The sequence below is a fragment of the Nomascus leucogenys genome, chromosome 13 (genome assembly GCF_006542625.1).
Source record: "Nomascus leucogenys isolate Asia chromosome 13, Asia_NLE_v1, whole genome shotgun sequence".
Taxonomy (NCBI): Eukaryota; Metazoa; Chordata; class Mammalia; order Primates; family Hylobatidae; genus Nomascus; species Nomascus leucogenys.
The window spans coordinates 57,181,623-57,197,856 of NC_044393.1; the positions used below are offsets into that span (position 1 = coordinate 57,181,623).

At 42.0% G+C, this 16,234-nt stretch overlaps 1 protein-coding gene across 2 annotated transcripts in view; it reads right to left on the minus strand.

Annotated features, from left to right (window-relative positions):
* LAMB4 (laminin subunit beta 4) overlaps positions 1–16,234 on the minus strand; it is a 96,062-nt gene that overhangs the window by 64,660 nt on the left and 15,168 nt on the right. For both annotated transcript variants that reach the window (XM_030825861.1, XM_030825862.1), the window contains exons 5-11: positions 15,861–16,049; positions 14,736–14,799; positions 14,041–14,255; positions 12,405–12,525; positions 10,950–11,138; positions 6,314–6,493; positions 2,786–2,895 (exon numbers count right to left, since the gene is read on the minus strand). In XM_030825861.1, coding sequence (XP_030681721.1) covers positions 2,786–2,895; positions 6,314–6,493; positions 10,950–11,138; positions 12,405–12,525; positions 14,041–14,255; positions 14,736–14,799; positions 15,861–16,049 — 1,068 coding nt within the window. The remainder of the gene's footprint in view (positions 1–2,785; positions 2,896–6,313; positions 6,494–10,949; positions 11,139–12,404; positions 12,526–14,040; positions 14,256–14,735; positions 14,800–15,860; positions 16,050–16,234) is intronic.

Here is a 16,234-nt window from a genome sequence, read left to right on the forward strand (position 1 = left end):
AAAGGCTCAGCTGATTCCAGTTATGAAGATGCTGTTGCTCTGAAGTGCAATATTGAAATCACTACAATGCAATTGCCATGCATCAAATAGCCAAACAGCCTGCACCATCTCAGAGAAGCCTTCCTGGCCTACGCACTTGGCTAATGATCTCCACGGACACATCTCCCATCTCCAGGATTTGAAGTAAGGGGACAGGGCTGGGCGCGGTGGCTCCTGCCTGTAATCCCAGCATTTTGGGAGGCTGAGGCAGGTGGATCACTTGAGGCCAGGAGTCTGAGACCAGCCTGGCCAACCACGGTGAAACCCCATCTCTACTAAAAATACAAAAATTGCCTGGGTGTGGTGCATGCCTGTAGTCCCAGCTACTTGGGAGGCTGAGGCAGGAGAATCGCTTGAACCTGGGAGGCGGAGGCCACAGTGGGCTGAGATCGTGCCGCTGCTCTCCAGCCTGGGTGACAGAGCAAGACTCCGTCTCAAAAAAAAAAAAAAAAAAAATGAAGGGGACAAGAAGGTTGTCCATGTAATGTGTCAAGTGGCAAAGCAATGGGAGCCTTACAATTCCTTTAACATCATCAGTTTATGCTCAAGCTGGGTTATATAAGTCCTATCGGAATAGAAGTTCTTCTGCTAGCCTATGTGTAACTGCCTTTATTTTTCCCACCCCACAGACGGAGTCTTGTTCTTTTGCCCACACTGGAGTGCAGTGGTACGATCTTGGCCAAGCTCCGCCTCCCAGGTGGAAGCAATTCTCCTGCCTCAGCCTCCTGAGTAGCTGGGATTATAGGCGCCTGCCACCATGCTCGGCTGATCTTTGTATTTTTAGTAGAGACAGGGTTTCACCGTGTTAGCCAGGCTGGTCTTGAACTCCCGACCTCTGATCCATCTGCCTCGGCCTCCCAAAGTGCTGGATTACAGGCATGAGCCAGCAGGCTCGGCCGTGTAACTGCTTTTAAAAAAACTGATAGGTTCCCTTACCACAACAATCCCTGGGAATTTTACCCATACAATACTGAAATACTTGGAGGCAGAGAAATCATTCAAGCTAATTTTGAGATATTACATGAATATCACACTTTAGCATAGGCATTTATCAATCAGTTGTTTTGGCGTAATAACGTGAATCCATGTGAGAGAGTCAACTCTGTTGTTCCAGACTTTTTCCATCATTGCAACATCTTGACCGTTGTTCAAAATAAACAGCTGGTGAGATACAAATAACTATTTTCAAAGTGTTATAATATTTAGTATAAAATGCTAAAAAAAAATTCTCCTCCCACAAATCTCAATTGAACATGCTCCGATGAAACTTAAATTTTAGTAGGTATGAAATTCTCTTTGGAAATGGTCTTGTTAAGCATCCATATTTTTTGTATCTTGGTATAATTTTATGCATGATTTTACTCAAAAAGATGTTTTTAGATATTAAACATTGATGTCTTTGGACACAATGCGACAAAGGACTTAATGTTTTTCCCCAAACCAAAACTTCAGTTTAAGAAAAAAAAATGATGTGATAGGAACTGCTTCCCACAGGTTGTGGTTATGAAAACTTCCTCTAGGACAGGGAATGCTGCCATGCTGGCCACCTCAGGGCAGATCCAGGGCACCATCAGAGAGATGTGGGTATGGAGAACCTAGTGGGTGCATGGGCTCAGCCACGATGGACAGTTCCCCCGTGGGGGGGTCCCTGTTCAGTTATTTTACTTGCTTGCCCTGCAAGCAAAAGTGAGTTTGTACTGCACACGTAGCAGTTAACCAGCCAGTGAAAAAAGTCAGCCTGAGCCTAAGCTTTGTCTGGAATTACATGATTTGGTCGATCACATAATTTCAGGATTTGTTGATCCTGTAACTAACTGTGCTCCTTTTTTTGTGTTACACACTTATGGTCATGGAGATTGGCATGGCTGACCTTTCTCTTTAAGGCACAATTTTCAGATTTTCTGACTTGTCTTCCAGAATCCCTTCTTCATATTTCCTTCCTTGCTTCTTTCCCCCAACCCTTCTGCCCCATCCTGTTTTCAGTAAAATGACTTAAAATATGAGCACAAAACCGTGTCCTCATAGGCATATGTTTCTTATTCCTCAGCTACATTTCTTCAGACACATCGAGGTCACTGTTCTTTTATTAGGTTAAGATTTTGTGTTTTTTTTTCTTTCTAAAATGTCGTGGCGAGCTGCCAAGATTGGAGAACAAAGAAAAGAGTTGGGTTTGAACTCCCCAATTGCATCATGCATTTCTTATGGAGTGAATATGTTTTATTTTACTAATTTTAGATGATACATGCTTGTATGTTTAGTAGAGTCTGTGCAAAATCCAAGAGTTTATTTCCCACAGGAATCTAAAATACATTAAACCTAAGTTTGTTTTTTATAAGACCTTATCCAAAACATTTTTAGGAAGGGAGTGGTAGGGATGATAAGGGGATTGTGTACAAGGGATAGAAGAAAGTTCTGGTGGCCCAAAACATGGGCAGATAAATGTTCTTCTATTCTACCGCTTGGCATTTTCAGGAAAACAGTGGATAAATGTAATAACATCTGTGCCTGGGTCGGTTTAGTCCAGTCCAGTGGTGTGCTGGTAAATGTTTAACAGGCAGCGCAATGCAGGGGTGAGGGGAGGCTGATAGGTAGTGTTTGCTGATTTCTGTAGTGTAAACACTCATACCACTGGAGTATTAAAACACAATAGGACAAGAAAGAGATTAGCAAAACCAAGTCTTACCTAGGCAATGGCAATAGAAATCTGCATCACTATATAAAAGGAAAACTATAGGCAAATACATACAGTGCATTCTTCGCAGTGTGCTCCGGTGACGTATGACAGGCACAAGCATTGGCCTGTATCCACATCACAGGTCAAGAATGGCAGACTTCCAAGGGGGTTACAGTCACAGGCTGAAAGCACAGCATACACAATTATTCTCATTCTTAATTCCTCTGCTCTTGCGAGTGTACTTAATAGTTCACACAAAGCAAGAAGCGAAACTGCAAAAACACAGAGAAGCCTGCCCTGCCAGGTTTATTGTGTGCCTGGCTGTGTGCTTATTGTATTGCATATAACCTCACAGAGGAAATCCTGTGTCAGATACTTCCAGAGCCTTATGTAGTTTTACTGGATGGCAATTAGGAGGAGGAGACAAGTAGGTGTAGCTAGTTGTACATGCTGCATTACTGGCACAGTAACCCTAAGTGATGCTGACCAGGCTGGTGACTCAGAGGCAGGAGTTTCTGGGAATCATGGTTATTACTGGTGGCTCCTTCTCTGGCAGATGCATCTGGAATCCCGCTCTCTCTTCTCTCCTTTAGTACTTGGTTACTTTTTCTCTTAATTCCCCCCTCCTTCTTCTCCTCTACCCGTAGACATTTCTGAGCCCTGCATATGTTGCAAAGGCTAAGAAGACATGCTACCAGAGCAAGGAATACACTTGCAGCAAATACCAATGTTCATGGAAATAACCCAAATGTCCCATTGACTAATGAATGGATAAATAAAAGTGGCACCTCTGTACAATAGTATGTTATTCAGCAATAAAAAATAAAGACCGATGTAATCTGCAATATGGATAAAACTTGAAAACATTACTAACTGTACCATCTTAACCATTTTAAGCAGGCAGTTCAATTGTGTTAAGTACATTAACATCGTTGCATAAACAAGCTCCAGAACGCTTTTCATCCTACAAAACTAAAACTCTATGCCCTTTATATAATAACTCCCCACTTCTTCTCCCCTCTAAGCCCTAGCAACCACCATGCTGCTTTCTGTCTGATTTTGACTACTCTGGGTACCTCATATAAGTGGAATTATATAGTCTTTGTCTTTTTGTGACTGCCTTCTTTTACTTTGCATAATGTTCTTAAGGATCATCCATGTTGATGGATGTGTCAGAATTTTTTTTTCGTTTTTAAGGAAGAATAAGATTGCATTGTATGTAAATACCACATTTTGTTTATCCCCTCATCCATCAGTGGATACTTGGGTTACTTCCACCTTTTGGCTAGTGTTGCTATGAACATGGAAATACAAATATCCCTTCAAAGCTCTGCTTTCAATTATTTTGGGTATATACCCAGAAAAGGGGTTTCTTTTGTGGGGGATGAAAATGTTATAAAATTGATTGTGGTGATGATTACGTAACTTCCAATGTACTAAAAATTATTGAATTGTTTACAGGGTGAATTGTATGGTATGTAAATTATATTCAAGAAAGCTGTTATGGGCTGGGCACAGTGGCTTATGCCTAGAATCCCAGCACTTTGAGAAGGTGAGGTGGAAGGATTGCTCGGGATCAGGAGTTCAAGACCAGCCTAGGCAATATAGTGAGATTCCGTCTCTTAAAAAAAAACATTAGATGGCTGTGGTGGCACATGCTTGTAGTTCTAGCTACTTGGATGCTGAGGTGAGAAAGTTGCTTGAGTCCAGGAGTTTAAGGCTGCAGTGAGCTATGGTTGTGCCACTGTAAGCCAGCCTTGATGACAAAAACAAGACTCTTTCTCAAAAAAAAAAAAAAAAAAAAATTTAAAGCTGGTATATACCCACACACACCAAAATAATGTTCAGCCTGTTCTTGGAGGACATCAGTTTAGTCAGAGAATCAGAGAAACATGTGGAATGCTGAAAGGTATGATGGGAAATTGGTTTGACTATATAATTCATTATCATGACATTTAATTTTGCCATCAAACCCAAGAAGAGCATTTTATTACAGAAAGATTCAGCCCAATGTTCTCTAAACATGCAAATAATCCGCAGTTCCTTATATGGGCAAAAATATGGAGCAGGAGGCTGTGACCAAATGGAAATTATTTACCCAGGGTTTCTGAGGAACCTGTAGCTCTATGGAGGCCCGGAGCAGCTCTTAATTTCTGTGATCCTATAGCTGAGGGTCTGCTCACTTGGCCTCTGAAAACTGCTGAGGCTTTTTTCTATTTCTGCTCCCCTCCTTCCCTGAGCTCTTTAATTTTTTTCTTTTATCAGAGAACATACAGACCAATATTAGAAGGGGTGTGAGAAGAAAGGGGAAACATAATTTAAGAAATAAAAAGAGGTCTGGCATGGCGGCTCACGCCTGTAATCCCAGCTCTTTGGGAGGCCGAGGTGGGCGGATCACGAGGTCAGGAGATAGAGACTATCCTGGCTAACACGGTGAAACCCCGTCTCTACTAAAAACACAAAAAATTAGCTGCGCGTGGTGGCGGGCGCCTGTAGTCCCAACTACTCCAGAAGCTGAAGCAGAGAATCGCTTGAACCTGGGAGGCAGAGGTTGCCTGGAACCGAGATTGCGCCACTGCACTGCAGCCTGGGCGACAGAGCGAGACTCCGTCTCATAAATAAACAAACCAACCACCACTTGAAAATTGCCTAAGATGACATCAATCTTGCAGAAATGCATAATGTAATTTAATGGATTCTTATGGAGAGGTCTAGTGGAAACCAAAAAAGCTTTTGCAACTTGGCGTTAAATTTCTTGCCATTTCCCTGTGTTTGTTCCAGTGGGGAAAATGTGAATGCCCCCTGCTGGTCCTTTATGATAAACCCAGCAAACCACACAGAAAAGTTCTCCACTAACTGCTTAGAATGTACGGGAACCATTATGTTACTTTTTTTTTTTTTGAGACGGAGTCTTGCTCTGTCACCCAGGCTGGAGTGCAGTGGCGCAATCTCGGCTCACTGCAAGCTCCGCCTCCCGGGTTCACACCATTTTCTTGCCTCAGCCGCCCGAGTAGCTGGGACTACAGGCGCCTGCCACCACGCCCGTCTAATTTTTTGTATTTTTTAGTAGAGACTGGGTTTCACCATGTTAGCCAGGATGGCCTCGATCTCCTGACCTCGTGATCCACCCGCCTCGGCCTCCCAAAGTGCTGGGATTACAAGCGTGAGCCACCGCGCCCGGCCATTATGTTACTTTTTAAAACCCAGAGGTTGGCAGGATTCTTAGGTATTCAGTATCATCAATTTTTAGAGCAGATAGAGACAGCCCCAAGCTTTAAAACACATAGGGGCCAAGGTGGGTGGATCACTTGAGGTCAGGAGTTTGAAACCAGCCTGGCCACCATGGTGAAACCCCATCCCTATTAAAAATAGAAAAATTATCTGGGCATGGTGGTGGATGCCTGTAATCTCAGCTACTTGTGAGGCTGAGGCAGGAGAATTGCTTGAACCTGGGAGGTGGAGGTTGGAGTGAGCCGAGATTTTGCCACTGTACTCCAGCCTGGGCAAGAGAGTGAGACTCCATCTCAAAAACCAACCAACCAACCAACCACCCACATAGGGGTTGATGGACGCTCCCCCAACCCGCCACTATGGACTTACGCTGGCAGCCCAGGGGGTCGGTGGCGCTTAGTCCATAGTGGTTGGGCTTGCACTGGTCGCATTTGGCTCCTTCCACGTTCTCCTTACAAAGGCATTGGCCGGCCACAGACCCTAAGGTGGGATCGGAGTGGCTCACACAAATGCCACCAGATATGGTCCCATCGGGGTCACATTCACAAGCTGGGGACACAGACATTCATTGTTTTAGTTAATTGCAAATTGTGGGAAGCCTGAAATATAAGCACGGCATTTTACTCATGCTATAACTATCTTGCTATGTTTAAATAATTAAATGTTTAAATAATTAGACCACTTGGCAAGAGCTATTCCGAAATGTCTCCCAGATCTCTAGCCTTGGAAAACGTTGAATACATCCATGCATGTATTTTTAAAAGACTTTTAAATGATTCGAAAGTCAGAGGACCAAAGGAAGACTGCTGTTATGAAAATTAAGACTAGATTATGTTAAGAATAGGCTGATTCTTCTGGGGATGATGAAAACGGTTTGGAATTAGGTAGATGGGATGGCTGCACAACATTGTGCTGGTGAGCTGTTGTTCATTTAAAAATGGTTAATATTTTATGTTATGTGAATTTCATCTAAAAATAGATTTAAAAAAAGACTCTAAAGGTGAAAATAAGGTCAAAATCCCTGAAACCTGGTTAAAAAGTAAGTCTCTCCTCTATCACAGAAAAATATGTCACAAGGAACAGTGACATTCTATTTTATTTTTCCTGGAAGAAACACCTGTAAGAAGGAAAGGGAGGGAATAGTGAGAAGTATTCACATCCTTGGTTTTGTTGGGGGAAATCTGCTGACAGGTCAAGAGCTTGATGGAAGAGATTCTGGAAAATGGGATAAACAGTCACTTGCAGCAAAGGAGCCACAATGGTAGCAACCTTTTTTCTGTTGTTGCTGTAGACATTTGAACAACTCAAGGATGGTGCGTCATATGAAAAAGAATGTTGACAGTTTGAATTAATTCTAGAGGGTAGAACCAGGGGAGAGTAGAAGTCACAAAAGGTAGCACTTGATTGAGTTTAAGGAAGAACTCTCTAATAGTTAGGGGTGCCCAATACTGCAGTAACCCCTCATCATCGCAGGTGTCCAGGTAGATGCTGAAACAGCACTTGTGGCTTTGGTATGGATGACAAATGTGTTGCTGGGCATTAGATGACCACCAAGGTCTCTTGTACCTTTGTGGTTCTGTGTTTCCATGGGGTTCCACTTTTAAGGAGTGCAATACAAATAAAAATATGAATATCCTGATTTTAAGGAACAGTCACATTCATATTTATACATGCTTGCTTTGGATTACTAAAAACAAAACTGTCAAGTCTAAAACCATGTCTCTATAACCACCATTTAGGTGAGTGAGTTTGGTGGAAACAATTCAGTCAAACCAGTTGTTTCGCATTATTGAAGCAACTGGTGTTTGCTCTCTGATGCAATCTTTCAAATTTCAATCATTTGTTATTTGTTATTGTTTTGTGACTGGTGACTTACTATGAAAAAATAGCATTGAGTTCTGTTTAGTTTGGAAAAGACAAAATTTTCTTCTAATTAAAGCCAGTTGCTTCTAGAAAGAAGGGAACAAACTGGATTCATCTTAGAAGTGGCCAAAAGGAAAAAGCTAAAATTTCTTTGGGAGACACTCCAAAGAATCAGTATTGAGTTCCAGAGAATAATTTAATTATGCACAGAAGTATCCTTTGGGAAAGAGATGTGGGAAGGGTGGATAGTAAATGTTCTTTGAAACAGCCTATGTCATGACCTTTAGAAGTCTAATTGAACGTCTTGGCGTCACATAATTCTAGCAAACTTTTATTATCAGTAGTTGAGTCTACCAAATCTTGGTTTTTCTGTATCAAATTTAATGGCAACTTAATTGTAGAAAACTTAAAATTAGTCAACTCTTATGCCTGGAATCTGCTTATGTAAATATTTAGGTTCGAACAAGGACAACTTAGAGAAAATTTATATGAGAATGCTAATCAATCTTCAAATACACATCATTTGTGTATATACACATAAACATTTGTTTAGGTAAACTGGGAGAAACTGGGGTATCTCATGATATTAGTTTGTTACAAGTTCCTCATCTACCTTTTATGGAAAAATTCCTTGTTTACAAAGAATGACTTCTTCGTTTCACACCAGGAGTACTAGTTTTCTTTCCAAAGTACTATTGAGTTAATACTCAGTGGTTTTTAAGGAACAAGACTTTGATTGATGTGCTCAAAATATTTGGTTTATTATTTCCAAATCTCTTTCCAGATTCTTAGACTATCTGTTTCAATAATTGTATTTCCCTGATTCTACCCAAGAGAGCAATTTAATCTTCTTTTATAAATACATAGCTTTTAAAACAATAAAAGTTATGTGTGTGCATGATTACAGATTGTGGTAAAAACTGTAGGATACTTAGCAAATTGCTCTAAAGAAATACATTTTCTGAGAATCTAGTTCTTTGTATCAATTTTGAACAGGTCACGTAAGGTAAATTTCATATAGTCAGGTGCCTACTGAGTAATCCGAGCTGAAACATTTCATTGATGCATTTTCTATATTGTGATCACTTAAAGTTTGAAATCTAGGACATTGAATCTATTCAGGTGGCCAGTGAATTACACTGTATAAGACTTCATTTTATATATTATGATTATATAAAAGTTGAAGTTAGATTTTATAGCAGCTTCCCTGCCCCCACTTTAGCATTATATGGATATACCCTAAGAAGTGGGATCCCTGAGTACTGGGAGAGGCAATCTTCCATGGGTGCTGGTATCCTGAACGTTCTTGCTAAGTGTGCCAGCTGTTCAAGTCCCCACTGGCTCTTTACCTAGCCATTTCTTAGAGTTGTGCTTGCAGTAAACAACCCTGAGGGATGGAGTGGCATCTTCCCTGGATAAAAAATAGGCTTGCTTCCACTTGCTATAAAGCAATGAATCCTCCAAGTTCAGTGTTCCTCAGCTGTATCATAAACTCACTAGATATGCACTATTCACATGGTATCCTTTGTATCACTCCCATGGGACATGGGGACATGAAAACTCAGGCCAATACAATGATCTTGTTGCTTGCTATGCCATGAGTTAAAAAGTCTTTTGTCTTTGGCCCAAGAGTTTTTTGTCTTCTGTTAGTATCCATGAAACAATAACAGGCTAACTTGTTCGTCTGCAAGTAGAGTAAGATTTCAGACCCAGTTACTGACACTGGGTATTTGAAATCAGGATGGAGTATTTCTGTAGGCAAAAATGTATAGCAGTGATGGGATGAGAGTGAGCAAGCAAGGTGGCTGGGGTGCAACATTTAAGGAGGTATCCACTCTCAGATTTGTGCAAGCAGCAAGTGTCAGCCCTGCACTTCCATCACCCTGATAGCGAGTTCTTCCTTATGTTTTGGAACTTAAGTGCCTTCCTTGGCTCCCTCTAGTCCCAGTCCTGCAGGAAAATGCAAATTAAAACAATGATGAGATACCATTTGATCAGTGAAAATTAAAGTGTGATAAAACCAAGATAGCAAAAATTGAAGTTTGACAAAACCAAGTGTCGGCAAGGATGTAGAGCCCCAGGAATTCCCATTTACTATTGGTGTGAGTGGCCATTGGCATACTCACTTAGGGGACCATGCAGTGTTATTTAATCAATTTGAAGTCCATACTCCATGGCCCAGAAATTCCACTGCTAGGTATATCTCCTAGGGACAATGTTTGCATAGATGCACAAGGTCACATACACAAGAATGTTTACTGCAGCATCCAAAGAAAAATGAACAAATAAGTTTTGTCATACTTAAAGGAAAAACTTCTATAAGAAGTTAAAATAGAAGAACTAAGACTACCTGATATAGAAAAGTCTCAAAAATATAATGTCGAGTGAAATACCCAAGTTGCTGAAAGACACATACAAAATGACATAATCTATCTAAACTTTGAAAACATGTCAACATATATTGTTCATAGATAAAAGCACATGTGAAAGTGTGAAAAAAAACATGATAATGCAAAATATATGAGTTTACCATTAGCAAGGAGGGTAGACAAATGGGACAGTTGTGTACCTGAGACATCAATGGAGTGCCTGTCATGTTTTATTAAAGAAAGCCCCAAGAGTGACAGGCTAAGACTGTTTTAGAGAAAGCTGATGGTGGGGTATAAGGGTGTATATTATATTATTCTCTATTATTTTGTACATGCTTGAAATATTTCATTTAAGAAGTTGAGATTCAAGATAAAAGATTTTTAAAGGTTTTTAAAAAGCGCAAGGTAAGTAACATGTTAGCTTATGCATCTTAACAGCAAAATTGAAGTGTCTACAGCCAGTCGAATGTTTTAGCCAATTTCACCACTTTGGTTCCTCCCCCAGCAGGCTTCCATGATACTCAAGGTGTCTGCCTCTCCTGGTGGAATCCTGCATAATTTCCCAACTACCAGGACAGACACAGATTATTTGGATCAACTTGTTTGCAGAAGGACGAGCTCTTAAAGCTGAGGTATTTTTGCAATCCTCCACTCTCCAAAATAGGGTAGTTTGGAGATGCCGTTAAGCAGAGGGGGCGCGGGCAGCCCCAGTAAGATCAAACTGAACTTTGCTCAGACAGTGGGTAGGATCCAGGCAGAGCCCGGGGACTCACGAATGCACGCGTAGGGATCTGAGATGGTCTTGAGCGGGTCCCTGTAGAAGACGGGCCTGCAGTGGTCGCAGTGCTGCCCCTCAGTGTTGTGCTGGCAGTCTTCACACACGCCCCCGCTGAGGCCACCGCTTGCCAGGTACGTAGTCATGTCAAAGTGACAGCGGCTGGAGTGGCTGTTACAGCTGCACGCTGAAAGGAAAAGAGTGACTGAGCGGTAGACTAAGGCCTCGGGTGGCAGAGCCAGCGCCCCCGCACTGGTCAGGGCACCCGCTAGTCCTCCTTGTCCTCCTGCCACTTCGTGTTCTTTGTATAGATGCACCAAGCAAACAAAGGGCCAAAACGTGTGCCCTCAGGGGATCGTTCTAGCACTCTGATTCTGCTCCTACGCTTTCTATAAAATGTGCTCCCGATACGTTAAATATGTAGTTTTTAAAAATCAAGTGAACAAAAGTAAATCATTTCGGTGATCTAAAGCCACAGAGTGAAATATTTGTGGTGTTCATTAAAGGATGCTTTTACTGACTTATGCTTTGTGCAACTGAAATTGTTACATGAAAAGTTCTGCATGTTCTGGGATTCCTAGAGAAGACGGCAGAGCTCAACCGGCCTGGCCCCTCTTTCCACAGGAGCAGAGAGCTGCAAGGGCTGCAGTCAATTTTATCTCATCTGAATCTAGGCCAGAGGCCTGGAGGGAAAGGCAGTCTGGAGGAATTTGTCTTTATGGTAATGTCTACACTGTTTGTCTTTTTGGTTCTTTTCCTGTAAACAGTCTAAGGTCAGGCTGCATTTTCCCAGGTCTTGTATACTGTGACTCTCATGGATGAGGCTTTTTTATTAGAGCTCTTCTAGGGACATTTCATTCTCTTAAATTCTGTTTTTCCTAGTCTGGGAAAAGAAATTGAATAACAAATTTGTTTGAAAGTTCATTAAAATTCAGAGGCAGCAAACATGTTAGCCAAAACAAAACCAGAATCTTATTAGCCTGAGTATTTTATTTAAAACAATACAATAGCCTGTCAAAGTCATTCCTGGGCCTCTTTTCTCCTATTATGCTACAGATGGGTTTAAGTTCACGTTCATGGAATATACGACTATTCAGGATGACAGTACAGATCTCTGAACCAAGCCTAGTGTTCACCAAATTCTTGGAGTTGCCTTGTCCCCACTGATGTTGCCATTACATGGCTCTGTCCCTCTACTGGAAGGGTGCCACACAACATGCTTACTGTTTCATTTTTAAAATTAAACTTAATTTTTGGTGGGAGGGTTGGAGAAGTTGGTGATTCTTCTATGTGGGATAATTGGGAACATCGGGATATCACACTATAGGAGCTGGGAGGACAGCCAGCCTCCCCACTTTGGTGCCTGCAGCCCCACAGAAGTGAACGAAGTGTTTCTCAAAATATGGAAATGCAGGGCACACTCAGTCTATGCAGGGAACTGAGTTTCACACACATCTGCAAGCGTTGTCCTGGAGGTCTGCAGCTGGCCTCCAAGGAGCGTCCTGGAAGAAGTCCTTGCATCTCTCACAGTTCGGACCATCTGTATTGTGCTGACACACACACTGACCGTGAACCTGCATTGTGCAATAAATAGAGCGTTGAAAGAGGGCTTGTCCTTGGGGACGTTGGGGTTCTTTAAATGGGAAATGAAATACCAGGTCCTGGTACCTCTCTGATCCTTAGTTTCCCATATGTTAATTACAATACCAATCTTGACTATCTTCTATTATTTTCTTAACTAGCTTTAAACTTCATAAAAATTTTAAAAGTTCAGTGAACTTCTAAAATACAATACTTTTTTTTGGCTTTTCTGAGTTCTAGTTTCAGGGCAGCACATTGCAGCTCTCAATAAAATGAGGGACAGGATGGCTAGGGGGTTTGTGGGGAGTTGAGGGGGAGTAGTATATGGGATTGTTTAGGAGCATAAGAGAAAATAGGGAGTTAGAAAAGGGAAGGAAGCTGAAGAAAGCCATGTGATTCTTCTGGATTTTCCCAAAAATGCTCTAAATGGCTCACATGCAGAGAGAGAAGCTCTGTTTCCAGTGAAACAGAGGTAGCTGAATGGGAAGGCACACCAGCTCAACATTAAGCCTTGTATGATTATGCCTAATAAGCAGTTGACATTTATTTAGTAGACACACTCCCTGGGGCTCTGCATAAAACTACAACTCTTCGGCCGGGTGCGGTGGCTCATGCCTGTAATCCCAGCACTTTGGGAGGCCGAGGCGGGCAGATCACAAGGTCAGGAGATTGAGACTATCCTGGCTAACACGGTGAAACCCTGTCTCTATTAAAAAATAAAAAAAATTAGCTGGACATGGTGGTGGGCGCCTGTAGTCCCAGCTACTCGGGAGGCTGAGGCAGGAGAATGGCGTGAACCTGGGAGGTGGAGATTGCAGTGAGCCGAGATTGGCCACTGCACTCCAGCCTGGGTGACAGAGCAAGACTCTGTCTCAAAAAAAAAAAAAAAAAAACAAACAAAACTACAACTCTACTACAATGTCTTTTAAGCCTAGTCCCCCCAGATGAGAGAGATCTGCCATATTAAGACACAGCGATTCCCAGTGTAAGAATGCTACTAGGATTGAATATTTTACAATATCAGATATTGCTGAAACATCTTAGCATTGACTACAGGGTCTTGCACACAAAAGTCCTTCAGTAGATTTTTGTGAGAGAATGAATGTGAAATTATTAGGTTGGTGCAACAGTAATTTCGGTTTTTGCAATTAAAAGTGGTGGCAAAAACAGCACTTTTGCACCAACCCAATATGATCCCTCCCCACCAAATTTCCATGCTCTACAAAATACATGAAGAGGGCAAGATGAAGCATCTTGAAATCCTAAAGTATAAATTCTGCTCACTAGTTCAATGATGTCCATATGCTGCAGAATCCACAAGCACCTGTGGCTGGAGGAACTGGAGGGCCCTAGGTGGCCTATCAGGATAGGTTGAATGGTACCCATCTCAGCATAAAACCGGCACTTAGATTTGTTGATCTCCATGTGGAGTGTCTCATCTATATATAGCACCGGGACAGTGACAGGCAGGTAGGACAGCCCACTGTTCTTTCGGATTAATACCTCACCATTCCAGGAGGGCTGAAAACATCTCCCCACACCTTCTGCATAGGGCGACATTCGCTAGCATGGCCGTTGCAAAAGCAGCTTCCCCGAACAATCATCTCGTACAGAGCATAGTAGTATTTATCAAGGGAATCATTTTGCCTCCTTCCAAGCAAAGTATCCCCAAGGGTGTGGAGCTTGGTAAAGTTTATCCTCAGGTTTGTCAATGTCACAAGGTCTAAAGAATGGAAAATAATGAATTAAAGTGAATTTGAGGTGCATCAGTTCAAGGGACTCCTCTTGACTGATGTACACTTAATATACTATAGAAAAGTGATTACAGGCCCGGTGTGGTGTTTTGCGCCTGTAATCCCAGCACTTTGGGTGGCCGAGGCAGGAGGATCCCTTGAGCTCAAGAGTTCAAGACCAGACTGGGCAACATGGCGACACCCCGTCTCTACACAAAATACAAAAATTAGCCGGGCATGGTGGCGCATGCCTATAATCCCAGTTACTCAGGAGGCCAAGGCACAAGAATTGCTTGAACCCAGGAGGCGGAGGTTGCAGAGAGCTGAGATCACACCACTGCACTCCAGCCTGGATGACAGAGCAAGACTCCATCTCAAGAAAAAAAAAAAAAAAGAAAAGCAATTACAAGGAATATGCCAAACGTGAAATTTTTTTAAAGCTGATATGAAAAATATAAAAGAATTCATACCTTGGATGTAGGGGCTATAAAGGTTTTCAATTTCAAAACTGGGATCCAAAACTTTTAAAACAACCTGTAAAACAAACATAAATAAATTTATAGTATATTACCCGAAAACGTAATTGTCAAATACAGTCTTTTTTTTTTTTTTTTTTTTAAACCTCCCAGGCCCAAGCAATCTTACCACTTCAGCCTCCCAAGTAGCTGAGACCACAGGCATGCACCACCATGCCCAGCTAATTTTTAAAGATTTTTGTAGAGGTGGGGTTCTCCCTATGTTGCCCAGGCTGGTTTCAAACTCCCAGGCTCAAGTGATCCTCCTGCCTCAGCCTCCTAAAGTGCTGGAATTACAGATGTGAGCCATCACACCCGACCATGAAATGCACTCTTACAGAAGAGACCCTGATCTTACAAGAAGGCTGAGCCATTGCTTCCCAGCTGGCATAGGATACAGATTATCATTTGGGTTACCATATGAATAGAAGTACCAAGAGCAGAAATAAATGAAAGGTATTAATCAGTCATTTCCGGCTCTTTATGTACAAGTGATTCATACAGGCAGAAAAGGCAAAGAGAGCACTTATGCTGGGTTGGGATGGAGTGACGGACAATTTGGCAAGCCATGATCAATTTGGATTTGGTGGTGAATTCTGGAGCTGCCTTCTGCCACTAACTCTTTCTGCTCTACCTGATAAAATAGTTCCTGTTCAATCCCACTCACTCCGACCTTCTCCCAGGCACCAGCTTTGCTCAGAGGGATGTTCCTGGCAGATTCCCCTGGGGTGGTGGTTTACAGAGCACGGGGATGAGACAGCTAATACCAGGCTGCTGCTAGCTTACATGGCTCCTTTGCAAGCATTAGAAATGGGTGTTCCTTCTTCTGGGTGCCTGGCGCCATGGTGCCCAGTTTAAGTTTTATCCCACGCCCACCTTCAGCTGAGCACTCTTGTGCAGGATTGCTTCTAAAAACATATTTAGTATTTATTTGGGACTCATTTCAATTTAGACACTTTCATTTTTAAAAAAGCAACAGCCCAACTTACATTAAACACTATCGAAAGTTTTTCATTTAAGTTAATTACACTTTTTAAAAGTTTAATTTATATAAAATAAATACAAGGAAGGAAATGCTACCTCTCCACCTGTTGAGGGTTCAATATCCGAGTATTTGGAGTCACAAACAATGTCTCCCACTCCCTGGGCCTGGCCAGATGTGATGTTAGGAAAGGAAGTGGCACAGTCTTTTGCAAAATATTTGAACACTTTCCAGGTGTGTCCATAGTCTGTGGAACGTTCAACTAACATTGCAGCAGGCCGAAAAGTCTAGGAAAAATGAGTAAAAGTTGGCACATTTCACAAAGGCAGGTTTTATTATCAACTTCAGATTGAATATTTATATTTTCTAATTCCATTTTTAAAATCTTTAAGTGTATCTTTTTGTTGTTTTGTTTTTGAGACAGGATCTCACTCTGTTGCCCAGGCTGGAGTGCAGTGGCATGATCTCGGCT